The sequence below is a fragment of the Lynx canadensis genome, chromosome D4 (assembly GCF_007474595.2).
Source record: "Lynx canadensis isolate LIC74 chromosome D4, mLynCan4.pri.v2, whole genome shotgun sequence".
Taxonomy (NCBI): Eukaryota; Metazoa; Chordata; class Mammalia; order Carnivora; family Felidae; genus Lynx; species Lynx canadensis.
Window position 1 is genome coordinate 27,978,621 of NC_044315.2, and position 17,166 is coordinate 27,995,786.

The 17,166-nt window shown below is 47.6% G+C and overlaps 1 protein-coding gene and 1 long non-coding RNA gene across 7 annotated transcripts in view; one reads left to right on the forward strand and one right to left on the reverse strand.

Moving 5' to 3' along the window:
• The window catches only part of DAPK1 (death associated protein kinase 1), a 187,399-nt gene that overhangs the window by 92,735 nt on the left and 77,498 nt on the right, over positions 1-17,166 (forward strand). For all 6 annotated transcript variants that reach the window (XM_030294298.2, XM_030294297.1, XM_030294296.1 and 3 more), the window contains one exon: positions 7,177-7,398. In XM_030294298.2, coding sequence (XP_030150158.1) covers positions 7,177-7,398 — 222 coding nt within the window. The remainder of the gene's footprint in view (positions 1-7,176; positions 7,399-17,166) is intronic.
• LOC115500009 lies at positions 6,173-7,242 on the reverse strand. The gene is made up of 2 exons (XR_003964340.1): positions 7,150-7,242; positions 6,173-6,880 (listed from the first exon to the last, which is right to left on the reverse strand). It is a non-coding gene; the product is annotated as an uncharacterized LOC115500009 (long non-coding RNA).

A 17,166-nucleotide genomic window follows, 5' to 3' on the forward strand; every position in this document is an offset into this window, starting at 1 on the left:
TTGTAATTCTTCGAGTGACTACAAGGTGATTCGATTAGATATACCAGTGAGTCAAAGACATTAGATATCAAGTTGTTCTTTCTGAAGTTTTGCTCCTTTTATCCAAAGTTTTCTCCTTTTAATAAAATCTGTGATTATTTTTGAATCAAAAAATTTTTTTTAGTATCAAACTCTTTAAAGTAGGGTTGTGTCTCATTGGTTTTGTATAGTCTGGCCATTGGTAGTTAATACATGTTTATTACATTTAATCGAAAGTGTTTATGTCAAAATGAATTTGGATGGCTGTTCTGTTAGTTATTAGGTGACAGAGAATATTAGTATATTTTTATTTTATCCATTTGTTTATTTATTTATATATTTTGGGAGAGAGAGAGAACATGCATGGGGGGGAGAGGAGCAGAGGGAGGAGAGAGAGAGAGAGAGAGAGAGAGAGAGAGAGAGAGAGAGAGAGAGAGAGAATCCTAAGCAGGTTCCACACTTAACACAGAGTCTGACACGAGGTGCAATCTCACAACCCTGGGATCATGACCTGAGTCAAAATCAAGAGTTGGATGCTCAACTGACCAAACCACCCAGGCACCCCAATACATTTTTTAAAAACAACATCCAGTCGGATTCTCATTATTTGCGGTGTAGTGATGTTCTGTGACTTTACCACAATCACTGAATTAGCGAATACTGACCCATTTGTTCTAGAGAAAATACAGGGTTAAGTTTCTGTGAGCCTCTGGTCATAACATTTCTGTCATCGGATCAGTGCACAACCTTGTTTTCCGTGTGTTTCTGCTTAAAGGGACTTCTGTAATATGTATTGTTGATTCCTTAACATTGGACTCATGGCCAACAGCGCTGATACTCCTGCCCAAACAAAGCTTATCTATGTAGCACATGTTTTCTCCGTAAGGCCATCACAGCCTCTGTGCCTATGAACAGTGGACTTCACACTTCAGGGCTGATTTTAAATAGCGGTATCACCAACAATAAGCAAAAATGCAAAGACATGGCACTAAACAGACCGTTAAGAGGACATGTGTACATGGTACAGAAGCTGAGACGGAAGGCGGAATGTCCCCTTGATCTGCCTCAGCTGGGAATGTTCACGTCGGGCACCTCAGATCCACAAATGACCGTGAACGCACTGCCAAGTGTTGATTATGCAGTTACGCGTGCATTTTAGCAAGTAGGTGAATTTGCAAATATGGATCCCGCTAAAAGCGAGGATCAACCCGTATTCTGTTTTGTCAATTTAAATGTGCAGGTACGCACTGATTTTCTACCACCCACTGACCATCGCTGCAGCCGTCTGTGGGGCTGTCAGTCATGGAGGAGCCTGCAGGGTTTGTAACAGGAGGGAAGCTGGAGCTCAGGCCATCGATTCCCCCCCAACCCCCGACGGGCGATGCAGGTGGCCTTGCTCCTTTGTGTGCATTTACTTTCCTCCCTGCCCGGAGCTCACCCCGGCAGCTGTTATCAGGTTGTTTCTCTGGGATCCCATGATTGAGAAGCCCTGGCCCAAAAAAGCCCAAATGAGTCCTTTCTTCAGTTGTTTTATTGGGGGAGGGGGATTGGAGAAGAGAAACTGTCCCCCCCGCCCCCGGAGTGGGTGTGGCAGCTGGTGTGCTGAGGGCCAGCTGCCCAGGAAGGAGAGAGGTCAGGAGCAGCCGTTAACTGCCAGTCCAGTTCGAATTAGTCCTCATGAAGCAAATTACAGTGTTTAGAAAAGAATTTCTTCTCCGAGAGGTCTGGCTTCCGTTTGCTCCCTGCCGGAGGAGATCTGCTGTGAAAGCTCCGGGCACGAGTTACCGAGTGCACACTAAGGCCCAGTAGCCTCGCGTGGGCCTCCTGCCTGCCCTCGCTCAGCTGTGACTCAGTTTCCCAGGCTGCGGTGGGCAGCAGCTCGCCCTCCACGTGGGGCGGGGGTGGGGACAGCAGGGATGCTGTGTTTGGAGGATGAAGCCGGGTGCCAGGTTTGCCCGTAGTTTTACGCACTTAAACACAGTACGGCCCTGTTGTGCTGTTCATTTTCTTTTTAGGGCTCTCTTCCCCCAGCAGTTTTGAGAGGTGATACTTTGTTGTGTTTGTTTCTTTTGTTTTTTAAAGCATACATTTTCATGGTGAATTGCAAATCATTAAAATAGGGAACACTGCCTCAGCCCAGAGGGTAAGAAGGTTGAGCTTTCAGAGAGAAGCCTGAAGATTGGGGGTGGGGGTGGCCCTCAGGGCCACGTAAGCCAGGACCAGGGCCGGCCAGACCACGCCCACTTCCCCAATGTGTCCTCTTGTCACAGATGAACAAAGCCGGACACTGGTTAAAGTGGAAAGGACCAATTTTAATCAGCAACGTACTGTCACAAAAGGGAAGGGTCCAGTGTGACGTGCACGAACTTTGGTTTGTGCAGAGGTGACTGACTGGGTGTTTTAAAGGGAGAATGAGGGGTTGGAGAGGGGGGTGAGCAGGGGCTCAGGACAGTCAGGGCAGTGAAAACTTACAAATAGCTGGAAGGGGGTCGATCCATGTGAACCCCCCCCCCCCCCAAACCAACGCTGGAGACCGGAGCCCTATCGTCAGATGTCCTCTGGAAGAAATGGTCAGTTCTTTTGGAAGCCTTGCGTTTTCTCCGGCAGGCACTTTAAGGGGGGGGGGCTAGAGTCATCTCAGGGATGCATCCTTGAGTATGTTAATGTTTGTTCAAGTCTTTATAGGCCAAGCTGAGGGTGTCACTGAGCAGAGGGCTTAGAGGAGCCTGGCTAGCGTTTGGTCAAGGAGAGAATGTTTCACCTCTGAGAGGGTCTCGGGCTAGCCAAGGCACCACAAGAGGTGATACTTTGAAGGCAGCACCAGTGGCACTTCGGGCTTTTAAGCACAAACCGTAAGCCCATGACAGTAGCACCAGTTGTCGAAGGTTAATAATAGAAAACAGTTATTGAAGACTTAATACTGCCAGGCGCTGTTCTTAATTTTTTTTTAATGTTTATGTATTTTTGAGAGAGAGCGAGAGAGAGACAGAGCATGAGTGGAGGGGCAGAGAGAGAGGGAGACACAGAATCTGAAGCAGGCTCCAGGCTCTGAGCTGTCAGCACAGAGCCCGATGCGGGGCTCAAATCCATGAACTGGGAGATCATGACCTGAACCAAAGTTGTACATTTAACCAAATGAGCCACTGAGGCTCCCTGATAGTGTTCTTTAAAAAAAAATTTTTTTTAATGTTTTTATTTATTTTTGAGAGAGAGAGAGAGAGAGAGAGAGAGAGAGACAGAGCATGAGTGGGAGAGGGGCAGAGAGAGGGAGACACAGAATCCGAAGCAGCCTCCAGGCTCTGAGCTGTCAGCACAGAGCCCGACACGGGGCTCGAACCCACGGACTGTGAGATCATGACCTGAGCCGAAGTTGGATGCTTAACTGACTGAGCCACCCAGGCACCCCTGCCAGGCACTGTTCTAACCACTTTCCATGATCTATAAGCTCATTTAATCCTTCCTTTGCACCCAACAACCCTCCCAGATAGGCGCTATTATTCTACCCAGTTGGCAGATAAGGACACTGAGGCAGAGAGTGTTAAGTCAGATGTAAGCCCACAGTTAATACAACTAGTAGGCAGGGAACCAGCTCAGACAGGCAGCCTGTGCTCCCAGCCCCACACAATTCTGCCGAATTACAGGCAAGCGCCTTCAGGTAACGCCTCGGGTTTTTAGGATTCTAGACTCAGAGGTCAAGAGCAGCACATAAGCATCCTGCGTGAACTCCTGGAGGAGCTCTGCATCCCCTGCCTCGGGGGACGAGATGTCTGCCAGACAGGCCTCTGTTCTCATGGAATTGCCCTCTTGGGAAGGGTGGAAATGGGCAAGAAACAGGCAGAAATCATCAGAGGTGCTCCGTGGACTCAGGTGCCAGAGAAAGCACCAGTCGGAGCATGGTGGGGGTGGGGGACGGGCAGAGGTTGGGTAGTTGGACATAAACAGGAAAAGTGTCTTCAAAGAGATAGCATTGAGATGAGTCTAGAAGAGTGGTCCTCAAAATTAGTTCACACCCTCTCAACCACCTGCAGCCAAGGTTAGTCAGGACACTGGCCGCGGCCGTGGGCACTAAAATCACATCTTCTCTAGGGTGGGGGTCCTTTCCCACCCTCTGGCCTTTATCCCTGCCTGCTCTCCCCTCAGGGGACCCAGAAGTGTGAGTAAGGGATCAATTGTCTGGTGAGGGAGTAGGTTCCAGATATGTCGCTGCAGATGGGGGCAGCGCGGTCAGCTTAGGCCTGTTCACACACTCCTGGCCTTGACGTGTGGATTTCTGAGTACCTCACCTTGGCCCAGTCACTAGCGTGGGCGGGCCTTGATGCTTTCACCTTCCCATAGTTAAAAGGGGAAAGGTCGGGGCGCCTGGGTGGCTCAGTTGGTTAAGCGGCCAACTTCGGCTCAGGTGATGATCTCGGTTTGTGAGTTCGAGCCCTGTGTCGGGCTCTGTGAGTTCAGAGCCTGGAGCCTACTTCAAATTCTCTGTCGCCCCCTCTCTCTACCCCTCCCCTGCTGGCACTCTGTGTCTGTCTCTCAATAATAAATAAATGTTAAAAGAAAGTTTTGTTTTTTTTTTTAAAAGGGGGAAAGGTCACCATGAACATTTGGCACTAAAAACACATTTGGAATAGTCTTTGAATTTAGGCTCGCATTTAAGTTCTTTGTGGCTTGCCTGGCTTTTTGGTTTTGTTTTTTAAAGCACCATGATTCAGACCAATGAGTCCACCTTGAATCTTGACCGCCCTGAGAAAAGTCGCAGTGACCGTGTGAGAGGCACGCACAGGCCCAGCCCCAGGAAGCACGAGCTGACTGTGGGTTGGAGGTCCTGGGTTGGGCCAGGGCACTGTCCCACCCTGCATCCGGGGACCTCTTCGGGGGTACTCGGTTGGGAGAGGGGTGTTTTATAGTCAAGCTGTTCTGTTGGTTTTTTTTTTTTTTTTTTCCTCATAAGTCCCATCTCTGCTGCTCACTTCCACCCTCCAAGAGAGAGAAGGCCCAATTCTTTACTCTTCAGAAAACCCAGAAAATGTTGTAATAAAGTCATAACAGATCCCATGGCTCTTTAGGGTCGTGAGTTTACAGGCAGTTGGTGCTAGCTTTCTGGTGTGATTTATTCTTCAGCCTCTCTGCTCTTCTGCTGCGGGGGGAGAGAGAGTATTAATAACCTGTCATGCAAAAATTTGGCAGTGGTATAAAAATAATCCTTTACTACGTGTTTTTCTTCGCTGACCTCTGCTGCTAAAGTAAATGAGTAACATAAAGTGTCCCTTCTTTACCATTGAAATGTTACTGTTAATTTGATTTTCTCTCTCCCTTTTTTTTTTAATTTTTTTTAATGTTTATTTATTTTTGAGACAGAGAGAGACAGAGCATGAATGCGGGAGGGGCAGAGAGAGAGGGAGACACAGAATCGGAAGCAGGCTCCAGGCTCTGAGCCATCAGCCCAGAGCCTGATGCGGGGCTCGAACTCACGAACCGTGAGATCGTGACCTGAGCGGAAGTCGGACGCTCAACCGACTGAGCCACCCAGGCGCCCCTCTCCCTTTTGTCTTCATGTGAGAATAAAGCTAGTGAAAAGTAACTGTGACAGTTTTCTACATATCAGTTCCCCAGCACCGGCCAAGAAATACACAGATCCTGTCATGGGTGGGCTCTGGGGAAGAAGTGTGGGTGCCAGCTTTGACACGGGAAGGGGTTTTGTGTTGTGTTGTGTGTGCGTATTGTGTTTGTGTTACTTTCAGGGTAGCTTACTTACCTCTCAAGACTTTACCTGCTTATGTGTTTATTTTATTATTTTTTGTTAAGTTCTGTTATTGTACTCTTTTTTTATGTTTTTCTTTTTTTTAATGTTTATTTGTTTGAGGGGGGTGGGGAGAGGAGGGGAGGGGCAGAGAGCGAGGGAGACACAGAATCTGAAGCAGGCACCAGGCTCCAGGCTTTGAGCTGTGAGCACAAAGCCTGACACGAGGCTTGAACTCACGAACTGAGAGATCATGACCTGAATCAAAGTTGGACGCTTAACCGACTGAGCCACCCGGGCGCCCCTGTTACTTCACTCTTTTATATATAAGCAGGAGGCTCTGGTTACATGCTGTGGCATAGGATATATCGATAGGATGCTTTCCTCTGCAAGAAATTGAAAACCCAGATCAAACTGGCATTAGCAGTAAAGAGAATTTATTGGCTTCTGTTGCTGAAAAATCCAGGGGCAGATGGCTTTCAGGGTAGGGTTGATCCACCATTTCACAGTGTTACCACAAATCTGGTTTCTTTTCTTCTACTGGCTCTGCCTCTGCAATGGTTGGCTTTAAACCAAGAGTGGACCTCCTCCTGAAGTCCTAAGATGGCTGGAAGTGGCTTTTGGGGTCATATAGTTAAGTATTAACATCCAGAAGAGAGTCTCAGAAAAGGTCTTTGTCTCTGCATCCTCCAAAAGGTCTTACTTAGGTCGTGTGCCTGTCAGTGGAGTCAGGAAGATATAGTACACTGATTGGCTTAACCTCAGTCACCCTATGCATATCTATATATGGGGGTAGAGTCAGCTTCCCCAGAAGTGCAGGATCCCTAATTATAGATATTTTTGGGAAAGGAGGGAAGTGTGTGATGCTGGAAAAGCCACCAACAAATGGTAAGTATGTATATATGGCTTATCAATCCCTGAAGTATGAACAAATACATAGCTTTCATTGTTGTTGTTCTGGATGTTTCAACTGATAAATACTGGTCCTAGAAATATGTCATTGAAAGCAGGGCCCTATGTATTTTTCTCTCAGTTCCCCCGTCTTGATCCCTTGTTTTCCTAGCCATATAGGAGAAGGCTTGTCAGAAGGAGGTCAGGTCGGGGAGCTCCTTCCTGCTATCCCAGAATCTGAAACGGGAGGGAGGGAGGAAGCACAGAAAAGCACATTATTAACCCATTCAATAAAATATAGTTCAAGAAAAGAATTTGTATTGCTTGCAACTTTATTCATAAAGAAACAGGTTCAATGAAACCAAAGTGTCATAAGAAATATGCCTGCTTAATTTGTTAATTTCCCACACTGTGGACTTTCCTCCTCGCGGTTCCACAGCCCCTCCTCCCCCATGCCACATCCTTGCTCAAATCCTCTCTTTTCCAGTGAGCAATAAAGAAATGACCTGTAACCTCTCCTCCTCTGTCTCCAGTGGGCAGTTTGCAGTCGTGAAGAAATGCCGGGAGAAAAGCACTGGTCTGCAATATGCCGCCAAGTTTATCAAGAAGAGGAGGACGAAATCCAGCCGGCGGGGCGTGAGCCGCGAGGACATCGAGCGGGAGGTCAGCATCCTGAAGGAGATCCAGCACCCCAACGTCATCACCCTCCATGAGGTTTATGAGAATAAGACGGACGTCATCCTCATTTTAGAACTGTGAGTGCCGCCTTTGTGGCTGTGGCTGGGCCGAGGAGGCATGGGGTGGGGATCAGAGTGGGTCGAGGTCAGCCCTTGGCGTCCCTGCAGCTGGACAGCTCGGGGGCGAGCACTGAGCCTCAGGAAATAACTCTGCTTTGCCTAGTTCGAGAACAAGCGTGAACCGCCTGCCCTGAGGCCTGGCTGCGGTTTCCTAGAATGACGCTGAAGGGCAGCTGCCGTGAATGTGGTCCTGCCCGACTTGCAAAGAGGCCCCCAAATCTTGGGGCTCCTCTTCCTGTGTCATGAGGCCATCCGTCTGCTGAGTTTTATGATAAACTTTAAGCTTATGTTCTTTTTCTCCTCTCGCTGTTCCTCTGCCTTCCCTCTGTTTTTCTACTTCTCTTCCACCTCCCTTGATTTTAACCCCCCATCCCCATTTTCAGCTGTTGGAATTGTCAACACTGATTATATAAAAGGGTAAAATTGAGCCAGAGGTGATTATAGGACTTGTTTTTAAAGCATTTTGCTTATTTTCTTAGGCAGGCCCTGCCTGTAGGATGTTATTGTGGGAAACTGATCTCAGCCTGTTGTTCTGTGTTGTATCTGTCTGTTCCCAGGCCCCTGCTTGAGGGCCCCACTCCTCTCCTGCTGAAGAGACAGGCTGGAGGAGGCAGGGGTGGGGGGTAGGAAGCTCTCTAAGAGAGCCTGGCTGGGAATGCCTCTGATGTCTCTGGGCTGCTCCCATGGAGGTGAGGGCAGGAGCCATGGAAGGAGCAGAAGACAAAGGGACAAACAGTCCTGGGTGGTTCTCAGTGATGCCAGGCTCCACTCGTTTCCTGGGTCCTCCCGAATTCACATCTGCCCTGGGCCAGCCAAACAGCTCCCCTTGTTTGCAGACCAGTTAGGGCTAGGAGGCGATTTCTAGACCAGAAGGGATGGAAGGAAAGAGGTTTATGGAGGGCCCAGCCTAGCCCTGAGGGCATCATACTCTAGGCTCCCTGGGCTTTGCCATCAGAGGGGCCTGGGGCTGCCCACAGATTCTCATCTGTCTCTGGTGTAGGAGCACTGTATTTTAGTGGGTCTGAGCAGCAACTTTCTTAACTAGAAATTGGGGTTAATAATAGCTATCTCAGCAGGGTCTTGAGGAAATACGAGAGTTAAGAATTTGACAATACTTAGCACAGTGAGCCGTGAACATGTTTCCTTCCTTCCGTTCAAACAGAAGATCCCAACCTCTGCCCTAGAGACATTTGGGGCTGGATAATTCTGTTTCAGGGGCTTGCCCTGTGCATTGTAAGGTGTTTAGCCGCATCTCTGGCATCTGCCCGGTAGATGCCAGTAGCACCCTGCCCACTGTCTGTGACAACTAAACCCACCTGCACAATGCCACATGTCTCCTAGGGGACAAAATATCCCCCTTCTCTCCATGGAAAACTCCTGCTTTAAGGAAGAGCAGGGCCTTAAGAACATAGGGGATTAAGGGGCCCTGCTGGGGACGGCAGAGAAAAGAGAGGAGTCAGAGTGTAATCCTCGCTGCGGTTTCGTGTGGTGACTCTCGAGAACCAGACGGAACTGAGATCAAAATCCAGGCCAGTCCTTGACCATCCATAAGCCTGCATTTCCTCTCTTTAGGCTGTTGTAAGAGACCATGAATACAAAATTCCTGGGGGGGGGGCGGGAAACATTACAAATCACAGCTGTTTTGCCTTTTCAGAGAATTCCAAGGTTGTATGCAGTGACTCAGGAATGTCTCTTATCTTCTCTATACACTGAACTGTTGGCTGCTGCCTGAACCCTTCTGGCTCCCACCTGCCCGTGCACATTCTGGATTCAGCTTGACCCCATCCTGTAGACATTTCCCGTTAGGTCCATTTATCCTATGCATAAATTGGGTGATATATAGGTATTTTTTTTTTTTTACCATTTGATTTTCACAATTTAAAAAATCTCGTAACGGTAAATTTGATGTCGGGGGAGGGTTGTGGAAGTTAACACATGTTTAGATTTGTGTAACCACCACCCAAATCAGGATTCAACACAGTCCCATTACCCCGCAGGCTTCCTTGTCTTACTCCTATAGAGTCACACACACCTTCCGCCCCCCTACCTCCTGGCCACCGCTGAGCTGTTCTGTCTTCTCAAACGTGTCCCATAAATAGAATTGGACAATATTCAGTCTTTTGAGACTTCTTTCACTCAGCACATTACTTTTCAGTTTCATACATGGGTGCTTTGCTCTCTTTTACTGCTGAGTGGTATTCTGCGTGGATGCTTGTCTGTCCGTTTACCCCTGGAAGAACATTTGGGTTGTTGCTGGTATTTGGTGATGGTGAACAGAGCTGCTATAAAAATTCACTTGCAGGCTGCTGTACGAACTTAAGTTTTCATTTCTTTTGGGTAAATACCCACGAGCCGTGAGTGGGATTGCTGTGTCACACATAACTGCGTGTTTAACTTTCTAAGAAAGTGCTGAGCTGTTTCCTGAAGCAGCTGCACCGGATAGCAGTCCCTTCAGCAAAGGATGGGAGTCCCAGTTGCTCTGCCTGCACTGGCAAGTGTCAGTGACTTTTATGTGTCAGTTGGGGTGTCGGGAGACATTTGATCCAGTATAATTCTGGGTTGTGTCTGTGAGGGTGGTGCTGGATGAGATTACCATTTGAATCTGTAGACTGAATGAAACCAGTTGCCTTCTCCTGGGTGGGTGGGCCTCATCCAATCACTTGAGGGCCTCAATAGAACTAAATGGAACCTTACCCTGAGTAAGAGGGCATTCCTTGGAGCCTAGGACATTGGCTTTTTCCTGCCTTAGGAGTGGATTGAACCATTGGCTGTCCTGGGTGCCTAGCTGGGTCCCGCCCACTCACCCTGCAGATCTGAAGACTTGTCAGTCTCCATGATTATGTGAGCCAATTCCTTAGAACGAATCCCTTCTCTCTCCATGTACTCATATGTGTCTCCTACTGGTTCTGTTTCTCTGGAGAACCCTGACTGACACAGTCAGAGGGGAAGTGTAACCCATGTTTAAGTATCACAAGCCTGCCCCATTTGTATATGTACTTTGTTGTGAAGAAGTATTTTAATTTTTAATAGATTCTTCAAAACATTAGGTCCGCCTGGAAGACACAGCCATCTTTGTCTTTGAGGAAATTATCGTTGTTCTAAATTCTAATAGCTTTAAGGGAAGATTAGCCATCAGTGACATATTACATCCCCTCTTTTCTTTCTTAAGAATGCTGAGGTATAGGGTGGCTTAGGAGAGAATCAACTTTAAGAATTTGTGAGAAAAGAGCCGTGTGACATGATAGTGGCTACTTGGCTGAATCTTCTGCTTCAGTAGTCTTTTGGTGAATGTATTTATCCGATTGATTGCTTTGGGATGATCTCCCAGGTAAGTAGTACTTCCGTTCAGGCTTTCTGTGAAGCTTGCTCCCTCCTTGAAAACTTGTCCCTGACTCCACTTGTATGTGTGAGTTGTCACTTGCAAACTCCAGGCCCATCCGTACAGCTGGGGTGAAGAGACCCCAAACCACCACTCAGTTCCCCTTTTCGCAAACTGCCTCCCATGACCTGGGTAAGGAACAGAAATGGCATCTTTTCTGTCCTTTGTAAAGAAACTATTTGGTGTCTGTGTCAAAGGCAAAGTTGTCAAATCCTAGCCCAGGATCTGCTCTTAAACAATTTTGTAAGCCATGGGACGCCTGGGTGGCTGATTCGATTGAGTTTTGTCTCAGGTCATGATCCCAGAGTCATGGGATTGAGCCCCACATCGGGCTCCATCCACACTGAGAGCGGAGCCTACTTGAGATTCTCCCTCTCTCTCTTTCTCTCTCTCTCTCCCTCTCCCCCTCTGCCACTCCCCCTCTAAAATGTGTGTGTGTGTGTGTGTGTGTGTGTGTATGCGTGTGTGTGTGTGTGTGTGTGTGTGTGTGTGTATAAAAAAATTTTATAAGCCTTGAAAGTAGCTTTAAATAATAGCTTCTCCAGTTGTTTTACTGGGGAAGAATCATTTGTTTCATAGCTGATCTGCTCAGCACAGCAGGCACACAAAGGCGTTAAGTGATGTCTCATCTAGGTTTCATGTCCTCTATGTCCCACTGTCCCCTAATGAAGCCATGCCAATATGAAGCTCTCTTCTCACTGTGCTATTACTCACCCTGCATTGTTGCATGGGCAAGCCACTTTAAAACTTTGATCGTCAGTGTTTGAGTCACTTCATAAATTCTGTTACCTGGTAGAAAGGGAAGCTAAGCTCTCAGAACTTAAAGTCAGTGCTGATCAGAGCCACCAGCTTCTAGAATTTCATTCCTAAACTTGTCGCTTAGAAACAGCTAAGTATTTCAGGCTGTGGATGGTGATGCATTTTTCTCCCTAACTCTCCTCCGGCCAGATATGGTTCAAGCCCAATCGCAGAGGCCAGAGAGGGGGGATATGTGAGCAGGTATCATGTGCATGGAGCCTCGCGGTTGGTCAGACATCGGGAATAGTGGGGACTGTGACTCAGCCAGAACCCTGATGCCTCACCTCCGTGGGCAGCCACCAATCAGTTGATTGTTGCCACGTGGAATGTTGGATCTTGTGTTGCCAAATCTTGCAACTTTTTTTCCAAGAAAAGTCTGTAACCTAGGCTTTTAATGTTGGCAGCTCACAGTAGTCATAACAAACAAAAATAAAACCTGTCTGAGGGCCACATGTGACCTGTGACCTGAGACTCCAGTCTGTTTTATCACAGCAGTATTAGTTGTTCACCACTGTGGGGGAAGCAGTGTGTGATAGGTATAGTCAGAGGCAGCCCAGAAAGGCAAGACGCACACTTGGTGTCATTGAACGTCACACACAAAATCATTGAAAATGATTTATTTTTTTAAATTTTTTTAAATGTTTATTTATTCGAGAGAGAGAGACAAAGACAGAGACAGAGACAGAGACAGAGCATGAACAGGGGAGGAGCAGAGAGAGAGGGAGACACAGAATCCGACGCAGGCCCCAGGCTCTGAACTGTCAGCACAGAGCCTGACGCGGGGCTCAAACTCACGAACCGTGAGATCATGACCTGAACTGAAGCCGGATGGCTAACCAACCGAGCCACCAGGAGCCCCGAAAATGATTTTTTTAAAAATGGGCAATGTGGTTTAACACAGTGGTTCTGAAACCTCAGCGTGCATCAGAATCTTCTGGAAAGCCTGTTAAAATATATGTTTTTTGGGTGTACTTCCAGAGTTTCTGATTCAGTGGGTCTGAAAATTGTCATTTTAAACAAATTCCCAGGTGATGCTGATTCTGCTGGTTGGCGGTCATCTTTTGAGAAGCTGTTTCAGGTTGAATCGTGAAATGTTGAAATCCTAACCCCCAGTACCTCAAAATGTGATCTTATTTGGAAACAGGTCTGTACAGATGTATTTAGTTAAGATGAGGTCATTTTGCAGTAAGGTGCATCCCTCATGTATGACGTACGGTGACTGGTACTGTTATAAGAAGGAGGCCGTGTGAACACAGAAACTGGAGTATTGGAATGATGTGTCTATTAGCCACAGGGGAGAGGCATGGTCCAGCCTCTCCCCCAGAGCCTTCGGGAGGAACGGAGTCCACCGATACCCTGATTTTGGACTTCTGGCTGTCAGAACCTCGACAAGGCAATAAGAGTCTGTTGTTTTAAACCACTCAATATGTGTACTTTGTTAAGGCAGCCCCAGCAACTAATACAGAAGGGCTGGTTGAACAGAAAATGGTAATTCCTAGACTGGGAGCCCACTCACATGCTAGTCTAAAGTTCTGTAAGCTAGTCAAAACCAGAACACAACGCCTAATTACGGTGGTGGCTCCATCGGGCACCTGAGCCACGATGCGATGCATCAGTCTTACTCTCTGCAGAAGGCCTGGGCAGAGGAGATGATAAGGGTCTAACTCAAGGCAGGGGAGACGTCACCCCATCCCCGCCTGCTCCGGGGTAGTCATCCTGGTAGCTTTGAATCACCTTTCTTTCTGGAAGTTACCAAGAAAAGATTTATGAAGTGAAAATGCTGACCCTGCCATGTAAGTATCAGTGGATTGTAGCAGAAAGTAAACCAGTTTGGGTTTTCCAGCCTTAATTTTTTCTCCTTATCTGTTTTGTTTGGAACTTAAAGAAGAGCTTGAAATCAGCTAGCTAGCGTGTTCACTTTTCTCTCTCTCTTTTTGTGATAGGAAATTCAGTTTAATTAGTACATTAAATATTAGTTCCTATATACATTGTTATATATTTTTTTAATTTAGAAATTTAAATTTTATTTATTTTTATTGTAACAAAAACACATGAAATGGACCACCTTGGCCATTTTTAGGCACACAGTAATGTTAATTGTGTGCACCTTGTTGTACAGTAGTTCTCCAGAATTTTTTTCTCTTGCAAAACTGAAACCCTATGCTTCTGGAATAACAGCTCCCCTTATTAGCTTACTTTTTGACTTTGGCCAGGTTAATAATTGCTGGGATTCAGCATGCCCGTTGCAAACAGCCCCTGAGTTATAGTCAAACCTTTGTGCAATATTAGATTACTTTAGTCAGGATCACTGTTAAGTTGGCTCCCTCTCTCTTTCACCACCAAGCCAAGATGAATTTTTTTCATTGTACACCAGCACAGGGTATGCAGATGAGCTCATGCCACACTGACGTCAGCTCAAACCTAGAAGAATCACAAGAGCTTTTCAAGAAAAAAAAAATGCAGTGGTTGGAGTGACGGTCTCAAGGTACCTTCAAAGGGGCAAAGTTGTATCAAGCTGACTGAGTTGTAGGGATGTAGGCGATGCTGGTAGGTGAGGCGTATCTGATGCTGGAGACCTGTCAGCCCCCAAGCCCCACCCCTGCCTGTCCCCCCACCCCCTGCTCTCTGCTCCACTCCTCTCCTGGTCCTCACAAGACACAAAAGCACACTCAGATTGCTTCAGTGCTATTTTTTTTTTCCTAGCTACATTTGTTCCTTCTTTTTGAGCTTGTGCCAGCTCTTCTGACTTTTTGAACTTTTGGTTTTATTCAGAAAGGTAATTTCAAGATCTGTTCTGGTTTACAGTTTTGGCACCTTATTTCTCAGATATCTGCTATTAGGCAAGAGCGGAGAACCGAAGTGCATTTGGCAGCGGCTTCCCCTTTCACAACAGAACTAAATCACACAAAATTGGTTATTTTCCCGTTCAGGTGCTCTCTTGAGAGACAAAACCCTGAGTGTTATGTCTTCCCCCACACCCTCGCTTCTTGCCAGTTCAGTCGAAAAGCATTTCCTTACTGTTTATTCAGTGGGCATTTTCACTCACTTATGTGGATTATTTGGTTGCTGGATGGTCTTAGAAAACTTGGGAAAATGGCAATGATCAAAACAAACCAGATGTGGCATCTGAACTCATAGATCGTGGGTTTTTTTGTTTTTTTGTTTTTTTTTTTTAACCGGATATGCATTGTCTCAATATCTGGCTTGGTGTTCCCTGTGCTGTCTACATGAGTTGTTGGTATTTGCAATCTTTCTTACCTCCAAGAAGGACCTGTAGTTGCCGTGGTCTGGTGAACGGGTACCATTGCTGCCCGCCAGCCGGCCTTCGGGACATCCGTGGCTCCAGTGACAGGCGATTCTTGAGCCCCTCCCCAGGGACCGCAGACTACTTTAGGACACTCTGGGGTAATCCAAATCCCTGGGAACCGTTCACGCTTCCTCTTGGAAGCCATGTCGCAAAATCTCTTTATTCTTCCTGTCTTGGTCACCCACTGTCCTAACCAACACTTCGGGAGGATATGACAGGAGAATTCCGTGGGATTGTGGCTTAACTGGCCCTTCAGACGTTCTGATTTCCTCTCTTGCCCCATTCCCTCTTCTTGCTGCCCCAGTTTCTTTTATGCATGGCTTGGCCATCCCAGTCACAGGTCCCGGTCTCCCTGTACTGCTTGGCTTCCCCTCTGCATCCAGAGCCCAGGTCCCTCCCAGGTCAGGGGCTGCCATTTTGGTGCTCCAGGCTCGGCCCAGACCTTCCATCTGGCTTTCCTCCATGCTGATCCTGTGGCGCCCACATCGAGGCACAGTGCATTCAGGTTTCTGGGAGCGTGGTTGGTGGGATGGTGGTTCAGCTTGGAGACAGGAGCCTGGGGGGACTCACCCCCAAAAGAGAGAGCAGCCAGACCCCAGGACGTGGGTGGGATTCCCTTCTTAGGCCAGTGTCTAAGGCAGGTCAGTAGCAACCACTCCCGATCAACCATCCTCCAGTCTCTTAGAACCTCCCTTCTGCCTCACATCATTGCAAAATGCTGCTTAAAAACGAATGGAACACTTCTAAGGCAGCCTTCTATTGCTTTTTTTCTCCTAATTTGTGTTTCGAAGTAACTGAATATTACCTGACCTTCCCATGTTTGCCCCACCCCTTTTCCTTCCATGTGTGTCACTTGTTTTTCATACAGTCAGAGTCACTGTAATGCAGGTGAGGGACGCCAGGCTAGCAGGGTGGCAGTCAGTATTTGCATGTTCCGTGTGGTCAGAGGCCACTTGCATCTCCGGTCTGTGAACCAGCACAGTTACCAGGTATGGCCGCAACGCCACCCGAGTGCCGTGTTGACAAAGTCGGCTGTCAGACATGGGCTCAAAGACCCTTCCCTTGGTGACAGCAGCGTCAGTGATTTTAGTCGCCTGATATGCTGAGGGGGAAATCGAAGTAGAATTGGTTGTTTCGGAAACGGGGTAGAATGTTCACTTCTCCCGAGGTACTTCCAGTTTGCTGAGGATCTTCGCAAACTGTCTTGAGAAAGAGGATGTAGGTGAAGGACGAGACAGGCTTTTCGTGGAGAAGGGAGGGAAGCTACACTTCATCTGACTCTCCGGGTTAGCCACCGTGGGGCCCCTGCCTTCCATACGTCATGTCATTTAATATTTGGGTGCAACTCCAGGGTATGGTCACCACCCTGCAGGTTCAGAAAGCTGGCCCAGTGTCTCCGGATATAGGAGCCAGGGATTCTGATTCTCAGACAGTAGCTTTTGGGGGAGGGGATTTTTTTGTTTGCATCCTGAAATTCTGCTAAGCCCATGTAGGATTTAACCTACAAGGCCCATTGCCCATCTCTTATAAAAAAAAAAAAAAATAATGTTTATTTATTTTTGAGTGGGGGGAGAGAGAGAGAGAGAGAGCGAGAGAGAGAAAGTGGGGGAGGGGCAGAGAATCAGCTCAGAGCCTGGCGTGGGGCTTGAACTCGTGAACCGTGAGATCATGACCTGAGCTGAAGTCAGGTGCTTAACTGACAGAGCCACCCAGGCGCCCCCTCCCCCTTGCCCATCTTTTAAACGCTGCTGTCTTTGGAGGTTGTGAGGGAGGCAAATGAAATAAAGAAGACCCCCTTGGAGCACCGAGGACTCTCCAAGCCTACTCCACTCACTGTCCTCCTCATCTGGGGCTTGGCCAGTCATCTCTGGCCAGGGCAGGCCAGTTACCCCCCAGGGCACCGATTCTCATCTTCTGTGAATCTAGAGCTGTATTTGCTCCTCTTTAATTTCCAAACAGTAATTTATCAACTTTTGGAGGTGAACTTGGACTTTCAGGACCTTTCTGTTTCTCTGCTGCTTCTCCAGCAGCCATGTTGTTCCTCCCCCTAATTTCTTAGCATTTCTGTGATGCTAGGAGAGGGCAGAGCACGTTCTACTGTAGCTATGGGAATGGTGAAGTTCAGGAGGTAGGATGGCGTTGTGACGGCTTTGGTATTATAGCTCCACGTGCGTTTTCTCCCCACCCTCAATATGTTTCTTTGAGGGCAAGACCGTGACCTGCTCTGGCGCCCACAGAACTT